Source organism: Acanthochromis polyacanthus, chromosome 3 (genome assembly GCF_021347895.1).
Source record: "Acanthochromis polyacanthus isolate Apoly-LR-REF ecotype Palm Island chromosome 3, KAUST_Apoly_ChrSc, whole genome shotgun sequence".
Taxonomy (NCBI): domain Eukaryota; kingdom Metazoa; phylum Chordata; class Actinopteri; family Pomacentridae; genus Acanthochromis; species Acanthochromis polyacanthus.
In genome coordinates this window covers 410951-425007 of record NC_067115.1, presented here as the reverse complement: position 1 = coordinate 425007, position 14057 = coordinate 410951, and the positions used below count along the sequence as shown (strand labels likewise).

General features: G+C 43.3%; 1 protein-coding gene across 2 annotated transcripts; it reads right to left on the bottom strand.

Moving 5' to 3' along the window:
• Positions 1-1898: 1898 nt before the first annotated feature.
• Positions 1899-10941, bottom strand: LOC127533353 (equilibrative nucleoside transporter 1-like). Of its 2 annotated transcripts, XM_051946137.1 has the most exons (13): positions 10690-10941; positions 10245-10360; positions 8856-8937; positions 7891-8063; positions 7445-7584; positions 7142-7276; positions 6910-7007; positions 6100-6184; positions 5920-5984; positions 4605-4713; positions 4121-4206; positions 3030-3229; positions 1899-2909 (listed from the first exon to the last, which is right to left on the bottom strand). In XM_051946137.1, exons 2-13 carry the CDS (start codon positions 10268-10270, stop codon positions 2798-2800), a joined length of 1311 nt encoding a protein of 436 aa, XP_051802097.1. In that variant the 5' UTR covers positions 10271-10360; positions 10690-10941; the 3' UTR covers positions 1899-2797. The 2 variants fall into 2 exon arrangements, with proteins under 2 accessions (XP_051802097.1, XP_051802096.1); XM_051946136.1 differs by having other exon boundaries at positions 7891-8937; positions 10245-10396.
• Positions 10942-14057: the final 3116 nt, after the last annotated feature.

Sequence of the window (14057 nt, the reverse complement as noted above, 5' to 3'; positions counted from 1 at the left end):
GCTGTCCTCTGTCTTTATTCTGTCTCAGATAATCACTAACAGGTAAACAAACAAGCAAAATAGTAAATAAATAAGCAAACACACAGGCAAATAAACAATCAGGAAAATAAACAAACTGGTATATAAACAGGTGAATAAACAATCAGGTAAATAAACAGATGAATAAATAGGTAAATAAGCAGGTGAATAAACAAACAGGTAAATAACAAACAACCGGGTAATAGACTGAGGCAGAGCAGCAGAAACATCCTAAAGTTGAAGTTCCTGTTTTAGAAGATGAATCACCTGCTAATGTTGCTGCTAATGTTGCTAGGATTAGGGTCAGGGAGGAAACATATTTAGCCTGATTAGATTAAACCTTTATTGATTATCAGCATATCGTTTCTGATTACTGTTGCTCCAGTTCAGCCAACCAATCACATGCTAGATTCTTCAGGACTCCTGGTTACCATGGTAACCCAGAAAATCAAGGAGAAGCTTCAGATGCTAACCGCTACCAGAAACTAAATGTCAGATAGCCATAAAAACCAGCTCAGATCTAAAGCTGAACTCACTGCAACTGGATCAGAAACAAGAATAATCAATAATCAATCATTAGCATCATTTTTTTCTGAGCATGCTCAGTAGCGAGTAGAGAAACCGTGGATCTCCAGTTTGGAAATGTCTCCCTCATTGGAGAAGACAGTTCGGTCGATTCGAGAACTCGGACTGCCGACATTCTTCAGCCACAGCTTCCTGAGAACACAACGAACAGTCAACAAATCAGTCCCTCTGATTGGTCGGTGTGTTGGGGTCGACCTCTGATTGGTCGGTGTGTGGGGGTAGAGCTGTGATTGGTCGGTGCGTGGGGGTCGACCTCTGATTGGTCGGTGTGTCGGGGTCGACCTCTGATTGGTCGGTGTGTTGGGGTCGACCTCTGATTGGTCAGTGTGTGGGGGTAGAGCTGTGATTGGTCGGTGCGTGGGGGTCGACCTCTGATTGGTCGGTGTGTCGGGGTCGACCTCTGATTGGTCGGTGTGTCGGGGTCGACCTCTGATTGGTCGGTGCGTGGGGGTCGACCTCTGACTGGTCGGTGTGTCGGGGTTGACCTCTCTGATTGGTCGGTGCGTAGGGATTGACCTCTGATTGGTCGGTGTGTCAGGGTTGACCTCTCTGATTGGTCGGTGCGTGGGGGTCGACCTCTGATTGGTCGGTGTGTCGGGGTTGACCTCTCTGATTGGTCGGTGCGTGGGGGTCGACCTCTGATTGGTCGGTGTGTCGGGGTTGACCTCTCTGATTGGTCGGTGCGTGGGGGTCGACCTCTGATTGGTCGGTGGACTCACATGTCATTGATTCGATCCGGATGTCCCTGGATCTGACCAATCACAGTCCCCTGTCTGGTGTTCTTCACCCAAACGCTGAGGCCCAGACTGCGACCCTGATCCTCGGTGTACTGAACCATGCAGAAGTAATCCATTACTTTTATGTTTGAGTACTGTAGTACTGGTAGCCAGGTAATCAGCAGAAAATACTTGTTAGTAAAATAGTAGCAGTAGTATAAGTGTGGTGCCAACAGTATAATACAGCAGTACAGTAGTATAAGGTGTCAAACTCTGATTTAGTAATTTAGAGACGTCAGCAGAACTCCAGCACTACCCATCAAACATATAGTTCCTTATATACCAGTATAATATACAGTATACTCTGTATGTACTAGTATAATATAACTTTCACAACATCAGTCAGTTCCTGTGTTTAAAGAACACACCTGAAGCCTTTTCATACGTTTTTTTATTGGTCTTTTAAGGTTGTAATGTTTTACTGATGTTTTCTTTCTCGTATTGTTTTCTCTAATCCTTTGTGAAGCCGTTGGTAACCTGTGGTTTAAACGGTGCAAAAGAAATAAACTTTACTAGAAGTGTTGGGATGTTCACACAGCGATGAAAACATCACAGCTCATGTTTATTACAGAGAACACCTGAGTCAGGTGAGAAAAGTCTGACATGAAATGAATATTTACAGCTGTAAAACAACATGTAATGTTCCCCTAAAGATAGAGTTTCCTCAGAGGAAGAACAGTTCAATGTTTATTTCCATGTTTCCACAGATTTCTCATGTTTTATAAACAAGAATAAAGCTGTCGTGAAGGCTGAATGTGTTTCACAGAATCAGATGTTTCTCATTTTGTTCTCAGACATGAAACCAAAAACACAACTTGATCTTTAAAGACATCAAACCTAAGAAACACCCAACTTCATATTTCTATGAACAACAGTTTGCTTTGAGGTAAAACATCAGCAGAAGGTGCTGGTTGTTTGATCAGTTATCACTCTACTGTCAGTTGGCTAGAATCTGTCCTGTATCCGTATGTCTCTATAAATATTCGACATGTCAGGATGTTAATATTTACAGCAGAGAGTTAACAGAAAACAACTTCCTGTTGCACTGCCATCATCAAAATAAAACTAATGTCATTAGTTATGTACAAACCTGTCAGAGTTTCATGTTCATCTTGAAGCAGAAAAAATGGATGTAGTGGTAGTTTATCATCTGGAGGTCTGACAGCTGCACTAGTAAGTTCCTCCCAGTCAGACCAGTAAGGAACTGGCCGAGCCCAGTCACATAGAGGAAGTTTCTCAGTTAGAGCAGTGATGAATAATGTGTTTGTTTTAAAAAGCTCACAGTCTCACATTCCCAGTTAGACCAATGGAAAAAGGAGGTTTCCCAGTTAAACCAGTATGAGACTGGTCTTTCCCAGTAAGACCAGTATGAGACTGGTCTTTCCCAGTAAGACCAGTATGAGACTGGTCTTTCCCAGTTAGACCAGAGCTCTGAGGAGGAAGGACAGAGCAGCTCCCAGAGCCAGACCCAGAGACAGGAAGAAGGCCATGATGGCTCCGGCTGTTTCTGCCTCATGAGAAAGAACGTTCCTGACGGACAAACACAGATTGGGTTATTGGATATTAAAAATGATTCATTGATGATCAGCTGATGAAGGTTCCTGATGGAAGATGTGGTACTGTTGCTGTGAACTGTGGAGAGTTTCTTACTTTGGGCCGTAGCACATGCAGAGGCTGGCCAGGTATCCATTAGTGAAGGCGAAGAGGATCATGAAGACGATGAAGAAACCATCGTGGTGGAAAACGACAGGCAGGTGGAGACGAGGTTGGACGTTGCACAACATGAAGAGTGGAACGAAGACGAGACGACACAAGATGAGCATCGGAAGAATCCTGCTGTCTTTTCCTGGCTGGAAACACAGAAGACAAATCACTATAAATTCATTTTCTTCCACTTATCTGCTGTTGGATCTCAGAAGCACCAAATGTCCTTCCATCAGCAACACCTTCCAGTTCTTCCTGAGTATCCTGAGGCGTTCCCAGGCCAGATGAGACATGCAATCCCTGCAGTGATTTTCTACGTCAGACTCTCCTCCCAGCTGGACGTCCCCAGAAAACCTCTAAAGGTCTAAAGTCTCCCAGAAGGCATCTACTCACATTCAACTCTACTCCTAGCCTCCCATTGGACATCTGAGCTCCTCACCTGATCTCGAAGGCTGAGCTGAACCTCCCCACACAGGAAAGTTAAGTTGACTGCTTTCATCTGCAGGTTTATTCTTCTGGTTACTACCCAGAGCTAATGAGCTCAGGGTCAGAACAAAGACTGTCTCCAGCTCTACCTCCTCTTCACAGGACAATCCGCATTAATGCTGACTCTGCACCAATCTCTCTGTCATGTCCTATTTTCTGGTCACTCATTAACAAGAACTTGAGATTCTTAAAGTCCTTTGCTGAAGTCAGCAACTCCCCCAAACCCACCCAGCACCTCTAACCCTGGAAGGGTCCAACCCTCTCCAGGAGTCTGGTTCCAGAGCCTTTGCTGTGTGAAGATAAGCCCAGCTATATCTAACTGGTGCTGCTCCACCTCCCCACTCCTCCCAGTCCTCAGAGCCAGTCTACATCACCAGGGGGCAGCAGACCTGCCTCCCTGCTACCTGTCAGCATAATTATCCACTATTTATCCACTGACTCTAAGTTAAACCAGGGGGAGACAAAGGAACATGAGCCTGTGTGTCAGTGGATCAATAAAACTGACCATCAGTTGTTGGATGATTCTGATTAGATCATTAAGTCCAACTCACCCACATACAGACGGCTGTTAAGCTCCGCCCTGCCCAGTCCGACAGGTTGAAGAGCAGGAAGCAGCTGACCGGGATGAAGTAGAGGTCTGTAAATCAAACAACATAAAGATGTCTGTCATCAAACTGAAACTCTTCACTGAAGCTCAACGTTTGTTCAACAGTAGTAGAAGAAGAAAGACGCAGTCATGCGACCAATCAGACACTTAGTTCTGAACATCCACAAGTCAGTCATTGTGCTAAAGCCTCAGCTGTAACTTAGATCCATCTTTAGGAGCAGGACACCACATGCATCCTCTCAAACCATCATGCTTTATAGCTGCTGTCCATCCTGAGAGTCAGTAGAACCAGCACAGCCTCATTAAAGCTCCACTTCTAACCATTCATTTCTGCTGTTTGGTTACACATCAGAGAAAATCAGGAGTAGTTCAGGACAACACTGGACAGAAGGAGACAGAATAACAGGAAGACAGGAAGTGAGACTGACCCCAGCTGCCGCCGTCAGCGAGGGAGGACTGAGTGTCGGCTGTGATTGCGGGAAACGTGCCGATGGTTACGGTGAAGGTGAAGCAGACTGACAGCGCCAGAATCCAGATCTGAGGTGAATGACAGCGAGGGTTAAAGCCAGTCTGGACCAGTCAGGGAAGCCACAGAACCAGGACCAATCACAAGTCAGCGTGTCATGATTTAGTAAACGTGTTGACCAGGAAACACTGGCGTTAAAGACAGGAGGAGCTGAACCAGTGTTTGATGCTAGAAGGTGGCCATCAGCACTGAATGTCCAATAGGAGGGCTCTCTTCCTATCCCCACCCCCTCATCCCAGTTACCATGGTGATGAAGTCAACCAGAGTTCAACCTGTAGTCCAGAGCCTGAGGTGGCTCACTGCATCCCTGATCATTTCATTTTTAGAACTGTTTCTGCTTGATTTTCCTGACAAAAAAACTATGGATAGGTATAAAGATGTCTGAGAACATTGAGCTTCATACATGGAATTCTCTCCGATACAAAAATTTTCCAAAAAAAATTGCTATCAACTGTTTTTTTTCCTATTTAAATCTGAGGCTGATTGATCATCAGTGCCTGGAGATAAAAACCTGAAATGTTCTCTGTGATTTCTCATCATGTTGTTGATTTGGAATCTGGAATTTTGGAAACTTTTCATGATGGATGCTCTTTTTTTAAAAGTTATTTTATTGGCCTTTATGCCTTTATTAGAGTGTAAATCAATAATCAGTGAGCTCCATAAACAAGAGCTGCAGTCACAGGTTTGAATTCATGTTCTACAAGTCTTTCCAGTCTCTCTCTTCACTGTCCTCGATAAAAAAAAAGCCAAATAACAACTTTGAAAAAAATAATCTGATTATGGCTGAGCTGAAGTATTTCCAATGAATACATGGAGTTCTGGATGCATTAAAGTTGAAACAAAACCTTCACAGCTTCAACAAACTCTTGGTTGATGGATGCAGGTAGAACAGACCACTGGAGAGCTCAACATGAAACTAAAATGGTAAACCGGGTCTTTTTCTTCTTTTTCATTTTTGTGTCCAAGTATGGAGAAATGAGTTGGACTTAAAGTCCATCTCCAGATTTCTTCACAGTTTTTTTTGGTGGTTTATGGGCTGTGTGATCCATTAGTTCCTGTCAGAGCTTCTCTGCTGCACACACTTTATATTTCTGACAAACTGATGTAAACTCTAATGGCTGCATTTCTGGGTAAACATGAGTTGTTCCCGTGAACACAGATCAGCAACACTGAGCTGAAGAGTTCAGGGAGTTGGATCAGTAGAAAAGTTTTCCGACCTTCTTAAAGATGTTCATCATGGAGATGTCGTGTTTCTTCTGGTCAGCAGCTTCATCTTTATTCTCTGAAGGACAACAAAAGGGTTGACACGGATTGACAGATGAGGTCCTCAAACCTCTCCCAGGAAACAGAAACCATCTTTGTTCTAATAAAATAAGATTTCAGGGTTTAAACCATACCTTGGTTCATCAGACTCATTGAGTTCTGCTCCTCGTCTGATGTAGTCTGGTTCGGGTTTCTCTCCTGATAAAACTGGAAAAACTCCTGAAAACACAAGCCATGAATCCCCGACTTAAGATAGACCATTGATCTTTTCATCTGACTGGACGACATAAAGACAGAAAATCAACTCATAAAAGAACAAACTGCAGAGAAAAAGAACATCCAGCTCCATGTTGAAAAACCATGAGTAGTTTGTACCAGCAGGGGGCAGCAGAGGTCCACCTTAATTCATTTCTCATCATTCATAATTCATTTTTAGTTATTAAAGGACAGATGTAGTTCATTCCTCAGCTGGAACCTGTTTGATACGAACCAGGAAGGAAGTCTGAACTGAAGCAATCATGAGTGTGAACATCAGTGTTTAATGTGTGTGTGTGTGTGTGTGTGTGTGTGTGTGTGTGTACTTGTTTCTGCTATACCGGTGGGGACTTTGACCTGACTATTTGCTATAAAGGTGGGGACTTGTCTTACGGTGGGGACCTAAAATGAGGTCCCCACAGGTGGCAACACCGTTTTCTTGGCCATATTGTTGTTAATAAAAAATGTAAAAGTGCAAAAACGTTTGTTTAGGGTTAGGCATTGATTTGGTGATGGTTAAGGTTAGGGTTAGGGTAAGGGTTAGGAGTTAGATATGAATGGGAGTCAATGGTAAGTCCCCACCGGTATAGAAAAACAAACATGTGTGTGTGTGTGTGTGTGTGTGTGTGTGTGTGTGTGTGTGTGTGTGTGTGTGTGTGTGTGTGTGTGTGTGTGTGTGTGTGTGTTACCAGTCTGGGCAGCAGGATGTAGGACAACACTGAGAGGAAGATCACTGCACAGGCGGTGATGAAATAACCAAAGGCAGCTTCCTGTATCTCAGATCCACCTGCAGCACAGAGAAGCTTATTGGTGAATTATGGATCAGACTTTGAAGGGTAATAAATGGTATTAATAACTCTATGATGGGTAGTAAATGGTATTAATAACTCTATGATGGGTAATAAATGGTATTGATCAGACTTGCGATGGCGCAGATCATGGCGAAGGCAGCGAATGTTCCAGCGAGTCCCTGACCGCTCATGATGGGAGTCGTATAGGAAGCCGGCAGCAACCCAGCCATCCCGAAGAGACTGCCCTGTAGCACGGCTCCGAAGGCTGTAGACAGACAGACAGACAAACAAACAAACAAACAAACAGACAAACATACAAGCAAGCAAACAAACAAACAAACAAACAGGTCAACAGACAGACACATTCCCCTGCAGTACAGTGCTGAAGGCTGTCAACAGACAGAGAGACAGAAAGACGAACTCACAGACTCACAGTTGATGATGACGATCTTCACCATGGTAACGGAGAAGAAGGGCAGCGGCTCCAGAGGAACTTTGACGAGGACGGCGGTAATGGCGAAGACGAACATGATGACGAGTAGACTGCCCATCACCCGCAGACGCTGAGGAATACTGACACAAGAAGACCAAGAAGAAGCTCAGGGATTGGCTGAGAGATGAGGGGGTGGAGCAATCAGATACAGTCAGACAGTCAGATACAGTCAGATACAGTCAGACAGTCAGAAAAAGTCAGGCACAATCAGATACAGTCAGACATAGTAAGACACAGTCAGACACAGTCAGACACAATTAGACACAGTCAGATACAGTCAGACATAGTCAGACACAGACACAGTCAGACTTCAGAAATTCTTCTTCTTTGCTGGTGTTGATGATGTGTTTAACCCTCTTCTTCTTCGGTGGTGTTGTGGTACTCACAGTGAGTGGAGGAAGGAGTTGAGGCAGGTGCAGAGCAGCAGTGGCAGCATCGCGCAGAGCGTCATCACGTTGTTGAATTTGGCCTCCAGGACGCTGCGCTGCTCACCTGCTGCCTCTGTCTCATTGGCTGAAGAAACGTCCAATGAGGAGTCCTTCAGGCGGCCGGTGAAGTACTGGACAGACAGACAGGTTACAGATAGACAGATGGACAGACAGAGGGATGGATGGACAACAACAGGCTGTTGTTGTCTTACTGCAGTTTGTGTCTCACCTGTATCTTGTGTCTTCATCAGTCTTTTGTCATTTTGTCCTGTTTGCTTCCTGTGAGTTCACCTGGAGTTACTTGTGTGATTCTCACCTGTAGTTACCTGCCTGATGTTTTTACTGTCAGGTTTTAGGTTTTGGTGTGTTTTGTCTGAACCTCGGTCCTGATCTAACTGACAGTCCTCGCGTCAGACTGGTTTATATTTCAGAGACAAATGTGATGATTGTCCACTGCAGAGGATTCTGGGTAAGAAGTGGAAGCAGCAGGACATCCTGTTGTGCTTGACAGTGTGTGTGTGTGTGTGTGTGTGTGTGTGTGTGTGTGTGTGTGTGTGTGTGTGTGTGTGTGTGTGTGTGTGTGTGTGTGTGTGTGTGTGTGTGTGTGTGTGTGTGTGTGTGTGTGTGTGTGTGTGTGTGTGTGTGTGTGGGCATGTTTCGCCTAACTCGGTGGGGACTCGCGTCACGGTGGGGACCAAAAATGAGGTCCCCACGGGGGGAAGCAGTGTTTTCTTGGCCATGTTGTTGTTACTAAAAAAAGTAAAAGTGCAAAAATGTTTCTTTAGGGTTAGACATTGTTTTGGTGATGGTTAAGGTTGGGTTAGGGTTAGGGGTTAGATATGAATGGGAGTCAATGGTAGATCCCCACGGGGATAGCAACCCAAACTTGTGTGTGTGTGTGTGTGTGTGTGTGTGTATCATACCACAGTCGCAGTCATGAAGAAGTTCCACGGCAGCAGCGTTCCCAACCCGAGCATGAAGAAGATCAGCCACACGCCCCCGTACCTGCAGGGAGATAAACTCAGGTAGGGTTAGGGCTATTGGCCATCGGGGGGCGCTGAAGATCCATCAACCGGTCAGTGTTGAGGTCCAGTGGTTGTCACATCCTGATCAGCTCAGACTGCTGATGTCCTGAGTCATTAGAAGCTACAGGGACTAACCCAGAGGGTGGAACACAGCAACGTTAACCAGGATGATCATGGTTCTGGGATGGCAGGGTGTGCTGAAGAAGCAGATGTTCCTGATGATGGACTCAACGGTTAATCTGGTTGGAGAGAAACGGGGACAAGGAGATGATGGTGGTTGGAGATGAGGACATGATGAACAGGCTGGTGTTGTGGTGAAGCCATGAGGGAGAGGAAAGAGGATCTTGGAAAACATCCAGACCTTCTCATCATGGCCAAGAAGAAGAAGTCTTTGGATGGGATGAAGGCCTTTAGTTTGGCTCTCCAGTGGAGATAGAAGCCACCCCAGCGATGTGGTCCACCAATGATGAAGAAGACGTTGAGTTTGTTGTCAGAGGGGGATCCAGGAGGAGATCATCAATCCAGGAGGTGAAGCAGCCCCGTCTGAGAGGACCACCACCTCCAACCATCTGATGGCTGGAGGTCCAGCAGGAGGAAGGCCGTGGACCAGTGGAAGGAGCTGAGTCCTGATTGGTGGCGTAGAGGGGAGATGTATGGACTTTTGCATGGCTACCTCCATGAACCATGAAGGGAGTCTTTGTGTTTCAATTCATCTGAGAGTCATCCTTTGTCCTCCTTCAGGTCAGTCATCTTTGGATTTGCCTTATGGAGGAACTTGTAGTCCTCGGTGTTTGGAGAAGGTTTGGTTTGATCACACCGTGCTATCTCCACGCCGCCATTCTACAGATTTATGTCTCTTTATTCAGTCCGTCTGGTGTTTCCTCATCCAGGTTTCTCGCTGTCTTTATTTTCTACCTTTAGTCTGTTTTTGGGTTTTAGTTTCAGTATTTCTTTTATCAGTAGAGCCAAGTTTGCTTTATTTCTGGTTTAACTAAAGTTGTTTTTATCCTGCATTTGTGTCTTTTCTGGCTTTAAATATGAAACAAAGGACCTGATAAATAAAAATAAATACCTTCTGATGCAAATAAACTGTTACCAGACTGCTGTGTTAAAACTCCAATCAATCAATCAATCAATCAATCAATCAATCAATCAATCAATTTCTGATCGGAGTTTTACTTCCAGAACATGAGGTTCATTAAATTATTAAATCTCAGCTGGTGAGTGAACGTTTTTTAAATTTTTAGTTAGTTTTGTGAAAACATCGTATATTTTTGCTCGACTCACTTGTCTTTCGGTGAGCTGACGGCCATCTTCCTCTGGAGAACCAATCAGCTGCTGAAGAACTGGGCTGAACAACCAATGAAGAGGGACTGTGGCGGAGTGTCGGTCCAATCAGAATCCTGATCATCAAATAGATGAAACCAACTCAGTGGATTCTGGAATATTTGAGATGTTTTCAAATTCAAAATAAAATCACATAAAGATTCTGTTATCAAGACAACATCCCAGAACTCGTCCATGAACCTAAACCAATCAGAGGACAGGATTCATGCCCCACCCTCTGTGAGACGTTCAGAGCCCATCTGAAATCTGTCTGCTTCCTGTCTGCTGACTGAGTGTCCCTGAACGCATCACGCTGAGAGACATTTGATCTGAAATCTGAGGACTGATCAGGTAAACGATCTGCAGCCACATTAATAGAAACCAATAACAAGAGACTGATGTTTACCTTCACTAATCAGCCAGATGTTGTCCCTGTGTTGTCCAGATGTTCTGTCAGTGTTCTGTAGACGTTCCCTCTCAGTTTTCTGGTCAAAGCTCCGGTATCAGGAATGGATCCGTCAGATATTGAGTCTGAATCTGTCGATGGTTGCTTCTCTTTTTCTGCAGCTTGTTGTGAAATCTCTCTTCCTGTTGTCTTTTCTTCCTGCAGGTTCAGCAGATTCACTTCTTCAGTCTGAGCTGACTTCTAACCTTTCACCTCCGGTATCAGGCGCTCAGTGGACTTTGCTTCTGTGTAAATAATGATAGCAGAGTGACTCCACGTTAACTAGAAGAATGAACATTGGGCTGCAGACCTCACTGACTGTTAAATCAGAACACTACAACTGAAAACTGATCTGTCTAAAAACATTTAGTACAATCATGAAATCAATCACAACTAAACAAATCACAACGTGCCAATGAGGAATTTCACTAAAATGTAAACAGACAGAAGCAGGTCTCATGCTGATACAGAACCCCTCACAGTAATCTGATTACTTCTACAGTCTAAATTCAGGCTCCACAGCAGGAACTCAGTGGAACTAAGGTGAGGTTCTTTGGTTCCTCCTTCAGTCCTCCTCATGGAGAAAACCAGAGTCCACTCATTTCTGCTCACATCTTCTCTGTTCAGCTGCTCTCTGATGAAGGCGCTCTGACTCAGCTCGGTGACATGAGCTGTATATATTACACACATGAATATATATATGTATACACATATATATATATATAAAGAGTTCATTTGCAAAAACAGGTAACTCCGTTTTCAGAAAACTCATTATTATATTGTTTACTTGAGATAATAATAATAATAACACTAATAATTTATTTTTTCTCTACTGAGTCAAATCCACTCAACTTCAGTTTGACTGATATTATCTCAAGGAAACAATAAAAGTTTTCTGAAAATTTATCAAAACGGAGTTATCTGTTTTTTGCAAATGAACTCTTCATTATATATATATAGTCATGTGTGTAACATACAGATGTTTTATCATAATGCTTCATGAGCTGAACTGTCCTCCAACATGTATGTAAATGTCCATGTGACCTACCAGAGTCAGCTGAGTGATGATGTCATGGACTTACGGAAACGTCAGAGTGAGTGCTTCAACCATAGACTGTATATAAAGATGGACGTAGCATCTGGCTCCAAATATAAAGCCCACCAGGAAGTGTCAAAAACTTGCAATATCACACCATCCACTAGGCCTGGCTCCAAAAAGCTTTTGCTCCATAAACTCCAATTCATCACCGGAAAAAATAAAATTTGATAGACTGATGTTCTACAGCTCAGGATTTTTTTCCCGTTAGTTTTCATGGTCAAAATGAGAGATCAGGTGGCCGATCTTAAAATAAATCAATACTGAATTTTAAATAAATCATTAAAGTTGGCGGAGCCAGGGGGCGTGGCTATACTTGATAGACAATCTTGTCTGGAATGATTGACAGATCCTTTAGGGCGAAAGCAGCAACAGAAGCCTCTGCGGTAAAATGTCCTCAGCCAATCCTGCCCCGAGTTGTTCTCCGGTCCAGTCTGTTTGATGACGCTTTTTACGTGACTGGCTCCAAAAAATCCAAAATGGCGACCAGGAAGTAGCAAAATCCGGCCATCAACATTCTAGTTTTTATTCTAACTTTAGAACTGATCCAGAGTTATAAACACGAGTTCTTCTGACCGTAAATTCTGAGCTGATAGAATAAAGTGCTGACTGACTACTACAGGAGGAAAATACACTCTGACCAGCCTGTTTCTTTTAACCAATCACAGTCATGGTGGGCGGAGCTAAGGTGATACAGCCTCAGTGTTCCTGTAAAATGTGATGAGGGATTATTCTGTGGAACATCCGCAGGAGGGAGAGGAGAACTGATTAAAATAAATACTTCAGTGAAAGAGCAGAACCCAGACATGGAAGGTGTTTGTTGTTTCTGGTGGTGAAGGACGGAGGAGGAAGCTGCAGCAGAAACATCTATGGTCTGTCATGAAGGCATCACATCAGGTTCCTGGACTGGTTCAGGCAGTAGATGGAGAAGCTGCAGGTTCTTTATCTTAGAGAACATCTACAGTCTATTTTCAAAGTGAGGAAATGAATGACAACAGTCTCATGTGAGCTCACTAGCTAACTAGTTAGTTAGCCAGCTCACTAGTTAATTAGCTAGTTAGCTAACTAATTAATTAACTCGTTAGCTAGTTAGCCATGCAGTTCAATGAATGAACAACTCAGTCAGCTATTTACTATTGATTATTGATCGGTGCTGATCTGATTGTGTTATTGATCGTGTTGATCTGATCTTGTTATTGATCGGTGTTGATCTGATCGTGTTATTGATCGTGTTGATCTGATCGTGTTATTGATCGGTGTTGATCTGATCGTGTTATTGATCGGTGTTGATCAGATCGTGTTATTGATCGGTGTTGATCAGATCGTGTTATTGATCGGTGTTGATCTAATCGTGTTATTGATCGGTGTTGATCTAATCGTGTTATTGATCGGTGTTGATCTGATCGTGTTATTGATCGGTGTTGATCTGATCGTGTTATTGATCGGTGTTGATCTCATCATTTTATGTTATTGATCAGCCTTTAGGTATGTAGCAAGACTGCAAAGGCCCTGGAATTCCTGAGCTGATCAAAACTCAGATAAGCTGTCCCTCTCTCCAGCACTGACCAACACCCATCTCTATAGGAGGATTGAGACATTTGTATTTCTGTAGGTTTTCATTCACAGAAGGATGGAGCTCCTGTGAACATTTAAACCCCTGGAATAATTTCTTCTTTTTAAAAGACAATGACTTTCAATTATATGCTATGGATGTTTGTTTAATGAACTTTCATGCTAAAATCCCTTTTCAGCTTCAGGAGACCCTCAGCCGGAGACGTCTCTGCATTCCACAGATCAGATAACAAGTCGTAAAACTTTATGGCAGAAGGCTGGAGTCACCCTCTCACTCTCTTTGACTGAAACAAAGAGACTGGAACTGAACTTAAAAACCTTGCCAAATTAATATTTCTGGAATGTATTTTGTGTTTACAGAATTACCAACGTCAATGGAAATCATTCATCGTTAACATATCCGAAAATCAAGATTCTATCTTTCACAGAAGCTGATTTATTAATTTGTGATGTTTAATCTGATTCCTTCTTTATTACTCCATTTAGGTTGAATGATGACCATTGTATTTACCTGTTACCAAATCTCTGACTTGTTGTTATATTCTCACTGTGATACATATTTTTAATGTCATAAACATAAACATATAGTTATGAATGAAATGATTCACATCATATGAACATATGTATTAATCTACACATTTCACTTTCACACAACTGAATA